Source organism: Zingiber officinale, chromosome 8B, assembly GCF_018446385.1.
Source record: "Zingiber officinale cultivar Zhangliang chromosome 8B, Zo_v1.1, whole genome shotgun sequence".
NCBI classification, from domain to species: domain Eukaryota; kingdom Viridiplantae; phylum Streptophyta; class Magnoliopsida; order Zingiberales; family Zingiberaceae; genus Zingiber; species Zingiber officinale.
In genome coordinates, this window is record NC_056001.1 from 29,084,300 (window position 1) to 29,102,232 (window position 17,933).

The 17,933-nt window shown below is 36.2% G+C and overlaps 3 protein-coding genes across 5 annotated transcripts; 1 reads left to right on the top strand and 2 right to left on the bottom strand.

Annotated features, from left to right (window-relative positions):
* Positions 1-714: 714 nt before the first annotated feature.
* LOC122017195 lies at positions 715-3,905 on the bottom strand. The gene is made up of 3 exons (XM_042574740.1): positions 3,723-3,905; positions 1,430-1,661; positions 715-1,351 (listed from the first exon to the last, which is right to left on the bottom strand). The coding sequence occupies exons 1-3, from the start codon at positions 3,836-3,838 to the stop codon at positions 1,055-1,057; spliced, it is 645 nt and encodes a 214-aa protein (XP_042430674.1). The 5' UTR covers positions 3,839-3,905; the 3' UTR covers positions 715-1,054.
* A 4,591-nt stretch (positions 3,906-8,496) lies between these two features.
* On the top strand, positions 8,497-11,800 carry LOC122014328 (probable polygalacturonase At1g80170). The gene is made up of 9 exons (XM_042570530.1): positions 8,497-8,859; positions 9,506-9,637; positions 9,730-9,900; positions 9,985-10,005; positions 10,092-10,299; positions 10,738-10,819; positions 10,949-11,057; positions 11,156-11,272; positions 11,355-11,800. The coding sequence occupies exons 1-9, from the start codon at positions 8,512-8,514 to the stop codon at positions 11,643-11,645; spliced, it is 1,479 nt and encodes a 492-aa protein (XP_042426464.1). The 5' UTR covers positions 8,497-8,511; the 3' UTR covers positions 11,646-11,800.
* A 1,022-nt stretch (positions 11,801-12,822) lies between these two features.
* Positions 12,823-15,806, bottom strand: LOC122017146 (geranylgeranyl transferase type-2 subunit beta 1-like). 3 transcript variants are annotated; one of them, XM_042574681.1, is made up of 10 exons: positions 15,564-15,806; positions 15,195-15,279; positions 14,948-15,101; positions 14,747-14,863; positions 14,337-14,403; positions 14,123-14,271; positions 13,819-13,952; positions 13,627-13,725; positions 13,443-13,518; positions 12,823-13,220 (listed from the first exon to the last, which is right to left on the bottom strand). In XM_042574681.1, exons 2-10 carry the CDS (start codon positions 15,246-15,248, stop codon positions 13,126-13,128), a joined length of 945 nt encoding a protein of 314 aa, XP_042430615.1. In that variant the 5' UTR covers positions 15,249-15,279; positions 15,564-15,806; the 3' UTR covers positions 12,823-13,125. The 3 variants fall into 3 exon arrangements, with proteins under 3 accessions (XP_042430615.1, XP_042430614.1, XP_042430613.1); XM_042574680.1 differs by having other exon boundaries at positions 14,337-14,457; XM_042574679.1 differs by having other exon boundaries at positions 14,337-14,457; positions 15,190-15,279; positions 15,564-15,610.
* Positions 15,807-17,933: the final 2,127 nt, after the last annotated feature.

A 17,933-nucleotide genomic window follows, 5' to 3' on the forward strand; every position in this document is an offset into this window, starting at 1 on the left:
AATTTTTATTCAGTCTAAACGAGTTTAATAAATATAAATTATAAATTTAGAAATTTATTAAAAACTAAATTATATATTTAAGAAAATTATAATATTTTTATTAAAATTTATAATTTTATTATAATAAATAAATTTAATATATTTATCTATATGTTTCATACGAAGAGTGTAAAATCTATAAATTCAATATCAAAGTTGATTCATAAGTTTAACGAACATGTTCACGAGCTAATGAACCGAATATTGTGAAGCTTGAACTTGATTTGTTTATTTTAACAAGTCTTATTAAACGAGCTCAAACGAATTTTTATCGAATCAAATTTTGAATAGTTCATGAACGACCTAATTCATTTACACCCCTATGTATAATCCTTTTAGAGCTTAAAACTACGACCAAAGAGCATGAACATATTTTATTCATTAATCATGGATTCGACTTCAAAATTGCATATCCAAAGCTTTGAGTAGCAATCGATTCAACACTTCGATTCAGACAAGCAAAGATTAATAGTAAGTAATTCGTCATGCAAACAAATGAGGCGATATGAGTTGCTCGAAGGAGTGCTTCAGGCAACTCACTTGGCCAAAGTGAGACATTTAGATATTAGAAAATCACAAGTGTACGAGATAAAGGCAAAATTATGATGAATTAATTAATTTTCAATTCCAAAGTCAAACTTATTGAACAATTTGCATTGGAAGGGTAATAATAGATTACACAAAGTAAAACTTGTTCATGTAATCTCAAATTAATTGTGTAATAAATAGCTTACATGGCCTCACTTAATCTAAAATTAAATCCATCTTTTGATTAATTAGCTTTCATAATAATCTAACAATGCGAGACAACTCCTAAAAGGGTAAAGAGTAGTTCGGTACACGAAACTCCTGTCAATACGAGTCAGTCTTACGTTACATTGTAAGAAGTTATTTTCATGACTTGAACCTGTGACCTCAAGATCACACTGCAACTTTAACAATGCCAGACAATTCCTGACTTGAAATTTTCAAATGAAAAAAGAAAGCACCCCTCCAAAACAAGTGAAAATAATAACTACTTCAGCTTGGACTTGGCAGAGCTCTTGAGTGGCTTAGCCGTGGGTGCAACCTGAGCTCTCTTTACTGCCTTACTCGCGTTTGTCTTGATCGATGAGAAAGCGCAAACGAGCGCTATCAGAATCGTAGGGTAGACATAAACAGCTTGTGCCGGATCTGTATTTGCTGGCTTTCCAAGGACCCCTTCTTTGACGAGGCCCCAAACAATCAGTAGTGTCCCGAACAGGGTCATCCTTCCGGGGCTTATGAGACCGACGAGTGCCCCTGCAACGGAGAAGTAGCTACCCGCAAGAACCTACAAGAGATCAGCTATTAGTTTTAGGGAAATCAAATGGAGAAATGTATCGTCAGCAATTTGTGTGTTTGAATGAACCTCTAGACGCTGGAGATCAACAACCGGCGAAGCATTTTTTGCTTCTGTCAGGTTGTACGCGTCGAGCAAACTGCCCCAGTTTGGCAAGGTCTTGTTGGCGGCAAGGCTGCGCACGACGGCCCCGGGATAGAGGAGGGCCTTCACCACAGGTGCAGGGAATATTTCATTTGCAATCAATTGCGAAGATGTCACCTGGATGGGTGTTGTACAAAGCCCTGACCTGCATGGGATTCTAAGAAAACAAAAGAAAGAAAAACCAATTTTTAATTGAAACAAGGGAAATTATAAATATTTCTTTCCTTTTCACAATTTCATTTCAAAAGCATACAATCGGGCCATCTTTTCTATGAGAATTAACAGTGAAATAGTTCTTTAAGCTATATAACAGCACTAAAAGCAAGCAAAAATGTGTGCACAGACACATATTTGGCTTCTGTCTCATCAACGGTGAGAACATCTGTTTAAATTCCAACTTTGAGAATAAGCTTCCCATGTGATTATGCAAATCAATCTAAGTGATTGACATCTTTCTTCATAGCTCCTATAAGAAGAAACAGTTGACTAGTCTATTAGATAAAAGTTTCAATTATTGAGTCATTGCCACTGACGGTAGGAGAGGGCTTACAGTTAAGTTATGGAAATTGAGAGGAGAATAGAGGAAAGAGAAGAGGAAGAAAGATAAGATAAGAATAAACATAAAGAAGAGAGGGTCAAAGACATGGAGAGAGATAAATAGAAGCGGAGAAAAAAGATCCAAAAAAGGGTTTAAAGTTGGTTATTAAATAAAAAAGACGGAAAAATTATCATATAAAAGCATCTTGCTTAGGATGGTTTCATGCCATATCACAGATATACTGTAAGAATTTGATGCAAATATGCAGGGTCTTCAGTGGCTCATCCAAAGTAATGAACATAGTGACATCAAATAAATGAAATGTAAGAAAATTGGTATTAGTATATGATATTGAATCGGGTCTAAATATTGATTATTGATCAATCTACTATCAGTATCTTGTAACAAATGTTTAAAGGATAATAACAGAGAGAACATCAACACAAAAGCGTTGTTCAATAGTCATACATGACAGAAAGAGGGTTAAAGATGCCAAAAATAAATAAGGGATTGAAATCCACGAAAATTGAAGTCGAGGATTATCACATCAGAAGATAAAAGGGAAAAAAACACTAATGTATTAGCTTACAAAGTATTCCATGGAGGTTGCTAACATGTTTAACCAGTGCAAGATGAACAAATGAATAAAACAAAATTCTACATGAAAATAGGGGGATGAGATCGATCAAAGAATGACAGAAGAAAAACCTTAAATGCTTTTCCAAATACATCAACCAAATGGTCAGCTTAGCAGAGTTCAAAACAATCTATATTCCAGAGAATTTATTATATATTCTATTGACTCATTTTCATATTAAAGCTCCGACATTTTTTAACCAATCTATCAAATAATTCAGAGGTTTCTTATTATGTAAGGCATGCCATCTGGATGTAAGGGAATCTTCATATTTTTGACAATAAATTTATGACTGCTACCAAACAACTTGTCTGATTAGATGCATCATACATAAGCATGGTATAGATTTTTTACTGTAATACCTGAACTTACAACCAATTTAGGATACCAATTGACAATGCCACAATTTCTATAAGCTTGAAGAGTTTATGGATCATGTGGAAGAGAAGGACAGCCTTAATTATTCTCAGGATAACCTTGCAAAAACTTTGCATATAGTGATCAGGAGGAAGATGGTCATATTAGCTAATTCGATCTCCTGCTGTTCAGCAATGACAATGCTATTACATAAATTGGGATTGAATGTATATATGATTGCAATATCTTATGTCTATAACTGGTGTAGGGCACCATATACCGAAGCATAATTACTAGTTGAACGAGCCGAAGACGGAAAAAAAAAAGTGAACTTGCTACAATCAACAAACAAAATAACATGAGAATAGCGAAGAGGGCAACAAGATTAGAGTAGATCCATAACTAGATTCCATAAAACAAAGTCAAATCAGCCGATTCAAACAGTCAAATCAGATTTTCTGTCACGCAGATCCAAATCATAGGATGAGCTCAGAAACGAAGGAAGGTCGAGCTCAACAAACACAAACAACATGGTTCATTTGGGGGCGAAATCCACTACATAATCTCAGATCGGGAAGTGAAAGCGCCATGAAAGCGATAGGAAAACTCAATTTTGACATCGGACGCTTGAAAAGAAAACCAAAAAAAAACATTCCATGCCGCTTTGTGGGGGAAAAATTGGTTACCTGAAAATGGGGATTTGGAAGATGATGAGGACGAAGTAGACGCGGGAGGCGATCCGTGAGACGTTGCCGCCAATCCATCGGTTCTTCGACGGCGGCGACGAAGAGGAGGAAACCATGAGGGAGAATGGGAGAGCCTTGACCAAGAGAAAGGCGATCGATCGGTTCGCCTCCTGGAAATAAAAGGTTTTAGAATCAAGTCCTTATAATTTGTGAATAAACAAACATGGCCACTAATCAAAGCGTGGCTTCTTAAAATAATGATAATTGAAATTCTCTCGGGGTTTTAATCATGAAAAACAATATATTTTTAAAAGGAAAAGCAAAAAAAAAAAATGACATTTTTTTTAAAAAAAAATTCTTTATCGTCAAAAGGGAAAAAAAATAGAGGATAAAAAAAATTGGATTAAAAAAAGAGTATTCTTGTTATTGTTGTGTCTTTATTTTGAAAAAAAAATTTAAAAGGTATTATTATTATTATTATAACCGGTATAATATAGAATAAAATTATTTAATTAATTAAAATATATTTTATTAATTTAATTAAAATTATTCAAACTTAATTAATAATAACTATTATATATATATATATATATATATATTATAATAAAAGAATATCTTAGAAAAAGCAAAAGATGATAAATTATTTTTTATTCACTTTATCATGAGAAAAATATAACCGATAAAAAAAATAAAAGGACCGTTGTTATTGTTGACTCTATATTTCGAGGAAAAAAATATTAAAAGGTATCTTTTTTATTTTTATTTTTATTTTTCCTAATTTTCATGTTTATGTTTTACTTGATTAATTATGGAGGTAGACGCTTTCCTCTAAATCACAGCTTAGACAATGCCTATTAAAAATAAATAAAATATAATTTATACATAGAGACTATAAATAATTCTGATTCTCTTATTTGTTCGTATCCTTTTCTAAGTATATTATATTTTAATTTAATTAAAAGTCTTATATAAAAAATATTTATTACATTAAAAATAAGTTTTTATAGACTTAATTAAAATTACTTCTATATTATTATTATAATAATTATCATCCAATGTACTGGGAACAATAACTTAGTTGCTTATTAAGAGAAGATTTTTTACTTCACAAAGAGTTTTTCTTTCAATCTTGCACATACGAAAACAAACAGATAAAATGTCAGCGCCTAAAAATCAAGAGAAGTCCTTGGTAAAGACCTTTTAACACTCAAGTCAGTATAAAATTCGAACTAGTGAGTGAAGAACAATAGAGAACGTGCGTGTGAAAATAAATTTCAGATGTTCAGAGAACATACCTCGCCAAGATCGGCTGAAGCTTATTTGAGGCTCTAAGTGGGAAAAAAAATTTAGGCCTTTGTCATTCTTTTAAAAAAAATCCCTCATATTTTTTCATTTAGATTTGGGATCGAAACTGGTGATTTAATTTTTTTTTTAATAAATTAAATATTAATTAAAAAAATATTTTTTTATACAATTTAATTTGTTCACTTTTAAATAAAAATTATTAATTAAATTTTCACATTCAAATTTCTCATAACCTAATTGAGAGAAATATGAGCTTTATAATATTAAACAAAGTATTATTATTAGATATAATAATACACTTCAAGTAAATAATAAGTTTATAATTCACTTAGCTAAAAATAAGTAAAATTGTTTTAAAATGAAGAAAAATAGAAGTATGTAAAGATTGAGAGAACAATACTTACAAAAAAAAAAAGAACAAAATTAAGGAAATAAGAATAATAAAATAGGATAACAGTAAAAAAATCATGCTCCCAGGCTCAATTTATCATCATCAGTGAGTACAAAAAACAAATCAATAAAAAATAATGTATAAAATAACAAAACTGAATACAATCTTTAGAAAATAAAGATCACAATAAAACCAAACTAACTATTATCATTTAAAGATCACAATAAAACCAAACTAACTATTATCATTTATCAAAAACTAAATGAAATTCTTTTTAAGCACAAAGTAAAAGAAAAAACAAACCATATTTTTCATTACCTAAATCAGAACAATTGTAAATGATATAATGAAGATAAAAGGAAAATCGAATAACTTATTACTGTAAATATATCTAAATAAAAATTAAACTTGAAGTAAAATGGTAGAAGTATGTAACTCATTATTGCTAAAAAATAATAAAATCTTCCATTTTGATCCGACACAATATGGATGAATGCATCAACATTTTAATTTAATCAAGCAAGCAACATTATAGCACTGACCAGATCAATGTATTAGTGTTAGATGCGGTTTCTCTTCTCCAATCTCAACGAGAAAGAGATACACAAAGAGGAGGAGTTAGAAAAGGAGAAGAGGGGAAACTTAAAAAAAAACTAGTATTTTTATTTTACATTATATCGATAAGATAAAAAAATTTTAATTCATATTTTTATTAATTAAAGGAGAAACACATTACCAATGAATGAGAAATATAATGAGAGTACGCTGAAAGATACTGAATATGAATAAATTGAATTTTATAAAATAACATCTATAATTAAAAATGAATTTAATTTGTAAAAAAAATGTCCTCTATCCATTAAACCTAATGAGATCTTTATAAAACAACCTAACTAGGGGTGCTCTGGTTATGACATTGTTACCTATTGACTGAGGTGCCAGGTTCAAGCCCCCACCTGCACATGCTCTTATTAATTTAAGTCCCTATTTTGGGCACTGTTGACTGAGGTGCCGCGTTCGAGCCCTCTTATCAACTCTTTATCCGTCGGATACGTGGTACTGAGGCTCCCCAAAAAATCCTTTCGGAGGTTTCTAAGGTATAGGGCCGCGGAGCGGTGGGCCCAGTCATGTTAAAAAGTTTACCCTACCTTAGTTTCGTCCCTGGGGCCATGGTACTGCGGTAAAACATTCAGGTTGTCTCCCAGGCACCTGCGGTTCGAATCCCAGCTACGGCGTATTTGCAGGAATTTTTTCTCTAAATTGGGGGGGGGGTGTAATCAAAAGATGCTGGGCTTTTGGGCTGGCCGCCGCATGCGCTTCCCGATTTATCCTGGTGGTCGGTGGGAAACTTCCGTGGGACTGGGCCGATCACCCCTAGAGATAGTCAACGAGGCTAACTGGGATTATCATTTTTTCATTTTTAATGAGATCTTTATAAAATCCAAAATTTTGATAGATTGAGATTATATAAATATTTAATCACGTGGGTCTATTCTTTTCCATTATTTTTAAAAAATATACATAAAAATATATTTAATATATTAAAAATAATGATCTCAAATTTTAAAGAATGAGATTTTACAATTTTTTATCACGTGAGCCATATTTTTTCCATTCTCTTTAAAAATATATAAAAATATATTTAATATATTAAAAATAATATGCCCCAATAAAAATTGGGGCCATAGGCATAAGTCTTAATGACATATGTATAAAGCCGGTCCTATACATTGCCAATGGAGAAGACCCCTTTTATATACCACCTCTCATAAACCTTCGCAATCATGAGATGACGAAGTATGTTAGAGATTATTAGATAAAGTAAAGTGTATAATCTAAACAATGTGCAATAATTGTCCACGGAATCTTCTATTTATCCATATATATATATATATATATATATATATATATATATATATATATATATATATTATATTGTCGTTTATAGCTTATGCCGTTATTGAGGCTGTTGAAAAAAATATGCTGTCATAAGTAGTTTGCTGACGAGAAACAAGATGTTCTCTAAAGAAGGTTCTAGAAGAATATTCTCTGACACGTATTTGCTATTCTGACAGATTATTAGGAGTCTCTACTCATATTGTCGGCTGAGTATATCTCGCTTGGCCTATAAGTTCGACCGTCTTTGTGTCTGTTCTCGTATTAAGCTGCTTTGTTATATATTGAATGCTATTTAGAAATTCGTTCAGAAAATAATATGATGCATTGGGCGTACTGGAAATCCATCTTGGGAGGCAATATAAAGTGAAGTACTTTAGGTCCTATCAGACTTTTGTCTGGCCGGGTCTATAACCCCGTCCGATTCCATTATCAAACAGATTCACAGGCGCATGGTCTCGTGGCAACCTGTAAGTTGACTAGCAATAGGGTCGAATGGGTGTACGTAGAGAGATTTATAAGAATCGGGGAGATTGCCCCTTTTGTTGACTAGACCTATCGTTGGTCGATTGCGAGGTGGGTTGAACATTCCGGTCGACCTATGAGGTTGGCTGTCTCTAAACCCGGTCGGCTATTGAATGACCGGATGTGCTATCTTTCTAGTTCGAGAATGAAGCACTGAACTCCTTATGTTCGACCGGCTTAAGGGTCGGTCGACCGTCTCTCGAACTCGAACGGCTTATAATCCGGTCGGGCTGGGCCTGCAAACCTTAGTGTTGGATAAACAATCAGAGCCAAGTGGGGGATGCTCTTCTTTATTAACTTTGACTACTATTTCATTTTAATTTTGACCGTCACATCATCTTCTGGATTCGCTAGTTACATCCCGTAGCAATAATATTTATATTTATAACAATTTATCAAAATTCACCGTTCTCCATTATGTAAAATTACAGTTATAGTTAATAAAATAAAAATAATAAAATATGTTTTTAATATATTTTAAAATGGAATTACTTTTCAAAATAAGTATGCTGTTTTAATATTATTACTTTTGCCCCTCTCTGTTAGATAGTATTCATTTAACCGTTTAAAATTAGTTGAGTAGAAAAAACGGGTCGGATGTGATATAGAAATTTAGTTATTTAGTTACGACTGACTCAAGTTAGTTAGTGGAGACGGGCGAGGCAGGGCGAAATGACATCCTTAGCCCTAAGGCAAAATTACACTTGCCGCGGTGTTTTCCTCGATAAAACAAACCAACGAACGTCCTCGCCTTCCTCGTCGGCGGTGTCGGTGATGGTGGATCCTTGCCGTGCCGGAGCGAGATCATCGCCGGGAGAGACACTGTCTCGGTTCATGTCCGCCGCAGCGATCCTCCTCCTCCTCCTCCTGCTCTTCGATGCGCTCCTCTGCATCGATGCTCGCCCCGAGTACTCGCCGTCGCCGATGCAGCTCCTTCGATCGGATCATCGCGATGGGAAAGTCGCGATCTCGGTGGATGAATTCGGAGCTAAAGGCAACGGATTGGATGATGACACCGCGGTACGCACTTTCCCTTTTGATGATGTGTGGGATCGGATCGGCCCGATTAATTAGTTCGATGCTTCACTGTTGTTCAATTTTTTATTTTTTTTTTGAATCGAGATCAGGGGAAAGATCACAAAAAGGATTTGATGATGAACAATATTGATCATTTAACAGATTAATGAATTCAAACATTTTGCTCACTGTCACTGTAGGCTTAATCTAATTAGCTTCCTGGACTAATATATACAAACCGATAGATCTCGTATCTTGAAGAATATATTAGTTTCTGATGTATATCATGAAGAAAACCTACAATTTTCCATTGCAAATTTCCTTATTAATCTCGTATCTTGGCTGGTTCCACAACTATGGATTGATACCAAACGACCATTCTGAAATGTTGAATGACTGAATGTTGGAAGAAAAAAAGTTTGGTGGCGTTTGGTAATCATGAGTTTCTCTAGAAAGAGTTCATTGAGGATTACTGCATTTTGCTAAAATCATTTTTTAGATGGGAAGTTTTGAAATTCTCCTGTATAAAGCAAGCAACAAGAAATTCTAAGATTAGTGGTTAGTGTTCTGTAAAACTATGCAAACTTGTTCTTCTACTGCCTTCGATTGTTTTTTTAATTGGCCTTTCTGATAAATAATCCATTTTCAGGCTTTCAAAAGTGCATGGGACTATGCTTGTTCATCACCGATTAGAATGGGCATAAACTTTCTTGCAAGTAATGTGTACTTGATTAATCCTATCTATATCGGTGGCCCTTGTATCTCTAAGATGATAGTAACGGCAAGTATATGCATTTAGGAACTGATATTACAGCTATCACTCTATTTTTTTGGTTGGCTCACCTAATTCAATGGAGACCTGTGTTCTAGCAGATATCGGGAACCATAATTGCTCCTTCGGATCCTGAAATTTGGGATGGGCATGATCCTAGAAAATGGATTTACTTTCATGGGGTTAATGAGATAGTTGTGCGTGGCGGTGGAACTGTAAATGGCATGGGACATGAATGGTGGTCAAGGTCCTGCAAAAGAAACGCAACTAATGTATATCCTTCGATAAGCTATCTTTATTTATGCCTTCATTTATTGTTTCGACAAAAGTTAATTTACATAACATTCAATTTGCAGCCTTGTCGTCATGCTCCAACGGTAAGCACCCCATTCAATTCCGTCACGGTTGGCATCCCTTGTTGTGATTTATGTTCCTTAGATGAATCCATTACATGGCAATGCAGGCAATTACTTTTCACAGGAGCAAGCATGTCATCCTCCAAGATTTGAATGTATTCAATAGCCAACAGATGCATGTTGCATTCACCTCTTGCTCTCATGTTCGTGTGTCACGATTGAAGGTGATTGCACCTGCTGAGAGCCCTAATACTGATGGAATTCATATAAGTGAATCTCGGTCCGTTGTGGTTGAAGGTAGCACTATTAGCACAGGTGTGTGCCAGCATGACTGCTGTGTAATATCTCACTTCACACCGGTTTATTCTAACTTCCTTGTTGCTTATTCTCCTTCAACATACTTGCTTTTCTGATTGATTCTTACAGGCTTGAATTTCTAAATTTTGAGATAGTTTATCATGAATAACTAGTAATTTTGTTACATGGAGTTGGATCCCCAATTTTAGGTGGAAAGTATCCCAAATTTAGCTCGCTTACCACTAAACCAAGCAATGGTTGTTGAAATGTGTTACCAATTCAAACTTACAGTGTTCAGATGTTAACTTCAGTATCTAGTTTCCTGAGAAATATTTCTTTTTTGCTTGAGTGGAAAAGAAAATCAAAGTTTAACAGAATCAATTCTTCATGTTCTTTCTTCCACTGACCTCCCACTCTTAAATCTTACTGAGATTTCCTGTATGCATTTCATTTCAGGGGATGACTGCATCTCTATCGTTGGCAATTCTTCCAATATCCAAGTAAAAGGTATCGTATGTGGACCTGGTCACGGTATAAGGTAAGATGAAAAGGGAATTAAACATGAACTTTGATTCATCAAAGATAGCACAGTCAGCGACCTTGATGGAATTTGTAGTTTTTTTTTTTTTTCATATTTGTTCTAACAGCTACTAGTGATTTGCTGCAGTGTCGGAAGCTTAGGCAAATCAAATTCCTTTTCGAAGTTACATCATATACTAGTGGAGAAGAGTCTAATTATCAACACTGAAAATGGTTTAAGGATCAAAACCTGGCAGGTATCTTACTACTACTGTTGCTTGAGTACCTTACATTTTAAGTTCGCTCCAATTGCAATGTTATCTTACATTCTTACTTCATGTGTTCTTTCTTCTAGGGTGGCAGTGGCTATGCGCGGAACATAAAATTTCGTAACATCCAGATGAGCAATGTTTCAAATCCGATAATCATCGATCAGTATTACTGTGATTCCCTTAGTCCATGTGAAAACCAGGTATCATCAGTTTTGAAAACCTTCTTGTCAATCTTTATCAAATAAACTATGTTGCTTATTGATCTTACTTCGACGAAATTAGACATCTGCTGTGGAGGTGCATGACATTGCTTTCGTTGGAATAAAAGGAACATCGGCAACGGAAAATGCGATAGCTTTTTCTTGCAGTGATAGTGCTCCCTGTGAGAAAATATTACTCACAGACATTCAGTTGTTACTAGAATCTGGTGGCAATGCAACTGCTTATTGTTGGAAGGCATCAGGTTCTAGTTCTGGTTTAATCACTCCACCTTCTTGTCTATCTAGTGGTCTCTTCAATCTCATCAAACAAAAGGCTAATTCGATCGAAGGTTCCAGCTCGCCAAGTCGATAAAGGCCAACTTAGCAACTTTAAAAGTCGTCGCCAAGATCCGGAGTTCAACCTTCACTTTCACCTAAGGAAATGGGGGTTGCTTTCGAGTGTGTATATATATATATTATATAGAATATTTAAGCTAAATCAATAATATTTAAGATATTGATTTTTAATTTTAACTAAAAACTTTAGAACTTAATCTTTAATTCTAACTAAAAACTTTAGAAAAAGGTAGATCCGCTACCTTAGCGGCCCCCCTAGTGCCGGCCCCACGGATATGGAGAGAGGTTCATGCAGGTACACAGGCCATAGGCGCATGGCGGGGTAAACCCCAGGTCGTCAGTTCCTGAGAATCGACCCCTGACCATTACGCCAGAGATACCATGCGCCCACCGTCTGTGCTACGCCCTGGGGGCAAAACTGTATGGGTAAACTTTTTATAGTGACCGACACCACCGTCGAAACGGCCCCTTATCAGAAACCCCCGAAGGGATTTTTGGGTAAACGGTACCACTTAATTGATAAGAGCCTGCGCAGGGGGATGCTCGAACCTGGCACCTCAGTCAAAGGGTACAACGTCATAACCAGAGCACCCCTGGTTCGGTTATAAAAACTTTAGAACTTATACTATTGTTAGACATGTAAATTTGATTTATTAGACATTTGATACATTTTAGAAGTTAATTATGAATAAATACATAAAGGGAGTTTAACACAACTATAAAATTACTATAGTGGATGACCTAAAGATCACATATTTAAGTCAGGCATTTGATAAATTTTAAAAGTTAATTATGATTAAATACATAGAGAATTTTGATGCGACAATAAAATTACTATTGTATAACTTAAAAATTATGAATTCAAGCCTAAAAAATAATTACAAGTCTCAAAAATAATCTCTTAGAAAATAGAATAACACATACAATATATTCTTCTATAAAACTCCACATGAATGGGAGCTTCACTCACCTAACTGCCCTTTTAATTATGAATAAAAACATTTTAACCTACTTAGATTAATTAAAATTTATTCTATAAATTAAAGTATGTGACTTTTAATGGTCAGCTAATGTAAGTACACAAATTAAAAGCTGTGCTTCCTAATTGCAATTTCTCCATAAAAGAAGACTATTTATCCCACATTTTTAAACAGAGAATAATTTTGAAAATTCAAAATAGGTATTTTCACATCTGAAGAAGATTTATATCTAGTTCCCCAATTAGTAGAGTCAATATCTGTTTTATATGTCTCAAACCGTTCCATTTGTTTCAAACAATATTATACAATGTCCACAATGCAAAATAGGCGAAAATTTTGATCTCGAACTTGTAGATACAGAGTTATGTAACACATCAAATTCCAATAAGAACCATTTTCATTTTTGATAACCATTTGAAAGATGGTGCACCGGGCAGGGACACTCGCATTGTAACATTTAAATTATCAAGCTGTTAGCAGAAACATAGCTCCAGTTGCTTGTGTGATTGATTTATTTCACTTACTGAAAAAGATTCGATTTACCACGTCGACGGGCAAGGCATAGGCAGGATCGATCGACTTTATTCCTGGGTATTCCAGCAGAGACAAGCCTGTTCATAAAAAAAAATGAAGCTTCAGATGAAGATGCTACAGTCAAGAGACTGGTATTTTGCAAAGATCACTCTATCGTTTGTGGTCTCAAAGAGTAACATCGACAAATAGGTAAAAGTACACTTATGTGATTTGATTTGAGTACAAATACTGACATAGTTACGGTTGGAATACATGACGCGTCCAACGATTAAAAAAAAATAGAAATACAAAAAGTTTACCTGCTACCCCAAAGTAGGTATGATAGACATCTACTGCATTGTCTGGTCTATCTGAAATTCCTCCATTCTCTTTGTCCTGCATTTTAACAACAATCAAGCAAGTCGATTGGTAGGAGGGAAAAAATGGCTTCTCAATCGAAATAAAATCTTGAAGTGCTGCCAAAATAAGTATTAGAAAGCGGACCTGACAGTTCAAGATGAACCTAGTGAGTTTTTCTTTATCGATCCAGTGTACTCTATCAATCATAACTAAACTAGATAATACCCACCAAGAATAGCAGACCTGCAGCCATTTCAATAAGATGTATATCAAGTCAAAGAAAAGGAAATAAATTAAAGGGCTAAATATGAATTAAAAAAAAAATTCTGATCCCACATCAGCAAGTTTCTCAGGACGGCCATTCAATCCTCCATCTTTGCATTGCCGTTCACATAGCCACCAACCGAGAAGGTCTCTGTCGACATGGTGCAGAGATCCCGTGATTGCAAGGGTACCCACACAACAAAAGACTGCAAACAATATGATGGTGGAAATTTAGTAAGGAAGCAACGAGGTTTCTCGGACCAGGATAGGATAGAAACACATTTTCTTTTGAGCTAAAAACATTAAACAATCAGTAATCAGATTGGTAAAACACAACTTATATGAGTGAGAATAGACTAAACTACAAGGAGATTACTCTGTCCAGCATGTGACTCCCCACCAGGTATAGAGCCGAATCCACCATCCAAGTTTTTACAACTTACAATGTAATTTACAGTACTCTCCACATTGATTTTACTTAGCTGACCCAACAGTGAGAGACAGCATATCGCAATATAAGAGAACCTACATCAAGAACTTATATCAAATTCTACAATATGTCACATTGGGAAACTAAGGAAAAAATGTACCTAGTGTCAACTTCACCCCACATATCACCAGAGAAGGAGCCATCTTCATTCTGCAACCCGGCCACATCTAAATATAAACTTAAGTGTACCAAAAGATACAGTTGAACTATCATTCTGAGGACTACATGTTAAAATATCACATCATACATTTTACAAAGTACTTTTGATGATTCATGATTAAAAACCATAAATATCTATTTAGCTAGAAAAGTAAAACATTATCTACTGAAGATTTAGCAATAACAATGATTTATGGTTGAGTGCTGTGTGCTCAATCAAAGTTTCATAGAATCAAGTTAATGAAATAAGCAATAAATAATGCCACTTAAATCTTGTGACATAAGAAATTGATAATGACACTAGACCTTGTGTAGAAAGAAATAAGTGATTCCGCCATAAAGGAAGGATACAATCCGAAACTTTATCAATGTCAAGAACATCAAGTCTGTTAAGAAGGGCTAAAACTTGCACGGCACTTAGTGTGTATAGAAGATGTGGATCATGTCCAACATTTCCACCAAAGCCTCCTGCAATCACCCTCAAATTTCATCACACTGCAACCTTAAAAAATATATAGATATCAAATACCTAATGTTAGGTCATGATCTTACCAGAACCTATGTCTTGGCATTGCATAATCCACTGCACAATTTCATCTGGTTTCACAGCTTCAATTTCATTAAGCAAATCAAGTGTAGTAAGACCCCAGTATGCTCCATTCAGTCTCAAATGCTCTATCACCAGAGCCTCAAAACTGTCTTTCTTCTGATGTAAGTATGGAAGTGTTCAAACTCCTCAGTTAATGCAAAAGGAAATTGTCTTGCAAAAGATAAGATCAATGATGAAGACATACAAAACCTTTTCTACAGAAACAATATATTGCACATGCTTCTTTCCTTCCAACTCTCCCATTTCCTCTCCAAATTTAACTGATTCTTCGGTTCTACATTCAGAAAATTGACATTCATTTTCAGAAAAGCAAAAGCAGAAGATGGAAGCAGAGAAAGGCTAGGCCTAGGGTAAAAGTCATGCCAAAATTTGACTGGCTACTAAATTACAAAATATTGAAAAGATAAAAATTATAGGAAAAAAGCATAAACATATAACATGAGAAAGTTTAAGAACATATGAATTACATCGATCTGGTACTGATACACTCCCAGACGAAATTGTCACAAGTTTACAACTATAATAGAACATATGAAGAATCAAAGGTTGTGAGGCTACCTTATCGAAGAAGCTTCGCCCCAACAGACGGAGATCGCGAGGGAGATGTGTCCTACGTCGACAAGATCTAGAGAGAAGGGAGACGGATCGAAGCAGTGGAGAATGTTACCGATGATAGTGAACGAAGAGAGCCAAGGAGAAAGCTCCGATCGTTGCTTCCGGCGGACAGGCGGCGGTGAAGGGTTGGGTGGGGAAGGGAGTCGGCCACAGCGAAATTGCGTGGGGAACGGAGAATGGACGACTCGTGACGAAAAGACTTTTATACCCTTTTGAATATATTATATAGTTTTTTTTTCCAAGTGTGAAACCGGATTGACCGGAATGAGCCCGATCTGAATCCAGTCGGACTATTAATTTAGCATGGCACATCGGGTCTAACCCATATCGAGTCTAACTTAATCTATCGTGGGTCATAACGGGCAGGATTTGTGACATGGTCCTGAACCCGGTTGAGTTGATTTTAAATATGTAGGTTAGACTCAATGCGACCTAAGAATGGATGGTGATCGGACATAACTCGGGGAAATAGGAGTAATTAGGGAGGAAGAGAAAGGTAGTTTAGTTTTTTATTATTAAAATTTTAAATTTATAGAACGTACTGTTTATTAGAGAGAAGGGGGATTCAGCTGCTTTCTTCTGCTGCTGTCATATGGATGAAGCGAATATGCTATGTCGTTGCCGGAGGCTCTCGTCGTCATCTCACTAGAGATCTCATACGCCTCTCCCTCTCTCTTGATGCTTCATGTTTTGGGGTCTCCACCTCCTCTCACATCGGAGGAGAAGGCACTCGCACCACCAATGTCGTCGAGATCGCCAAAGCATGCCCCGTCCTCCTCCTTCACCAGCCGCCATTGTCGTTGGTCAAGGATGCACGGGACAGTCGCCACCTCCTCCCTTTTCCGGAGTGGATGCCGCCGAGGAGCATCGTCGTCGCAGTCGCTGCCTCTAGCGGTCACCGTCACTCCTCAAGCGGTCGCCGTCGCCGCCCCCAGCGGCCATCGTCGCCCCTAGCGGTCGTTGCTGCCCCCAATGGCTGCCGCCGCCCCCACCCCCAGCGGTCGCCGCCGCCGCCCCCATGCCCAGCGGCCGCCGCCGCCGCCCCCACGCCCAGCAGTCGTCGCCGCCCCCCTAGCAGCCACCGCTGCCGCCCCTAGCGGTCGCCGCTGTCGCCTCCAGTGGCTACTGTCGCCGTCGTCGCCGCCTCCAGCGGCTATCGTCGCTGTCGCTGCCGCCGCCACCTCCTGCGATTAACCTGAGATAGCTTATCGTCTCTGTTCGTTGCTACGGGCCGAGCGTTATGATCAGTTCACCGGTCTACTAGAGGGCTCTCTCCTGGGCCAGGATACGCCACCGTATTCGTTCTTTATTCATTTCATTGCTCTACTGTTATTCGGCTGTTTATATATTTTTAGCAAATGTCTCGAGCATTGGGATACCAGGGACCAGGACAACCCGGTCGTTGGCTACACGTAGCGTTGATCAGAGGACTTTTGATGACTTGATCAACATAGAAGATAGATCATCATCCCCCTTCACTTTAAGTCATGAAGATACGGTCAGTATTCTAGCTACGTCATTTTGACAGTTTCATCCTTTCATATTCCCGACAAGATCAGATGGTACTTGATCGCCTCGGTTGATACAATCTGTAAGTCAAGCCTTCCTCACTTAGCTCGACCCACGCATCAGCACAAGCTAGGCTCAATTGTTTCTGACCAGGGTCACGATGTGCATGATCCCAATTGGGCAGGCTTGCAAGTCCCCGTTTTGATTGACATCTTTATAACAAATCGTCCATACTTTCATGCATGAAAAATACACGAGTAAACACTTCGCGCCGTCTTCTAGTCCAATGATTTCATTCGGTCGGAAAGCGTCAGATTGTCTTAGCGCGGCCCCTCCGATGAATGGCGTAGCTGCGTAGCTAAGAAAGAGAATCAATCCAACAAATTAAAAAATTAATATAATATAAAATCAAATTATTCAAACTTAAAAACTCAAAAATACATAAAAATCTAAGTTAAAAATTTCAAAAATTCCAGTGTAAATCTATTTTCACAATCTAAAAACTTTTAAGAAGCTACAAAAACTAACTTAAATCCAAAGTTTCAAACTTAGCATTTAGTTCTAATTGAAATAATAATTTATTAATTCTCGAAACTTATTTTGACTCATAGTTAAAAAATCATTTATAATTTCACTTCCTCCCTGTAATATTTAGCTTTTCTACATATAAGACATTCATTTCAATCTAAATAATCATTTTAATTAGCAACCAAATAAAATAAATTTATAACTTTCCTTCAATTAATGAAACATTAAAGAAGAAATGAACAACTTCTCCTTACTTCTCTTGTTGTTAATATGATT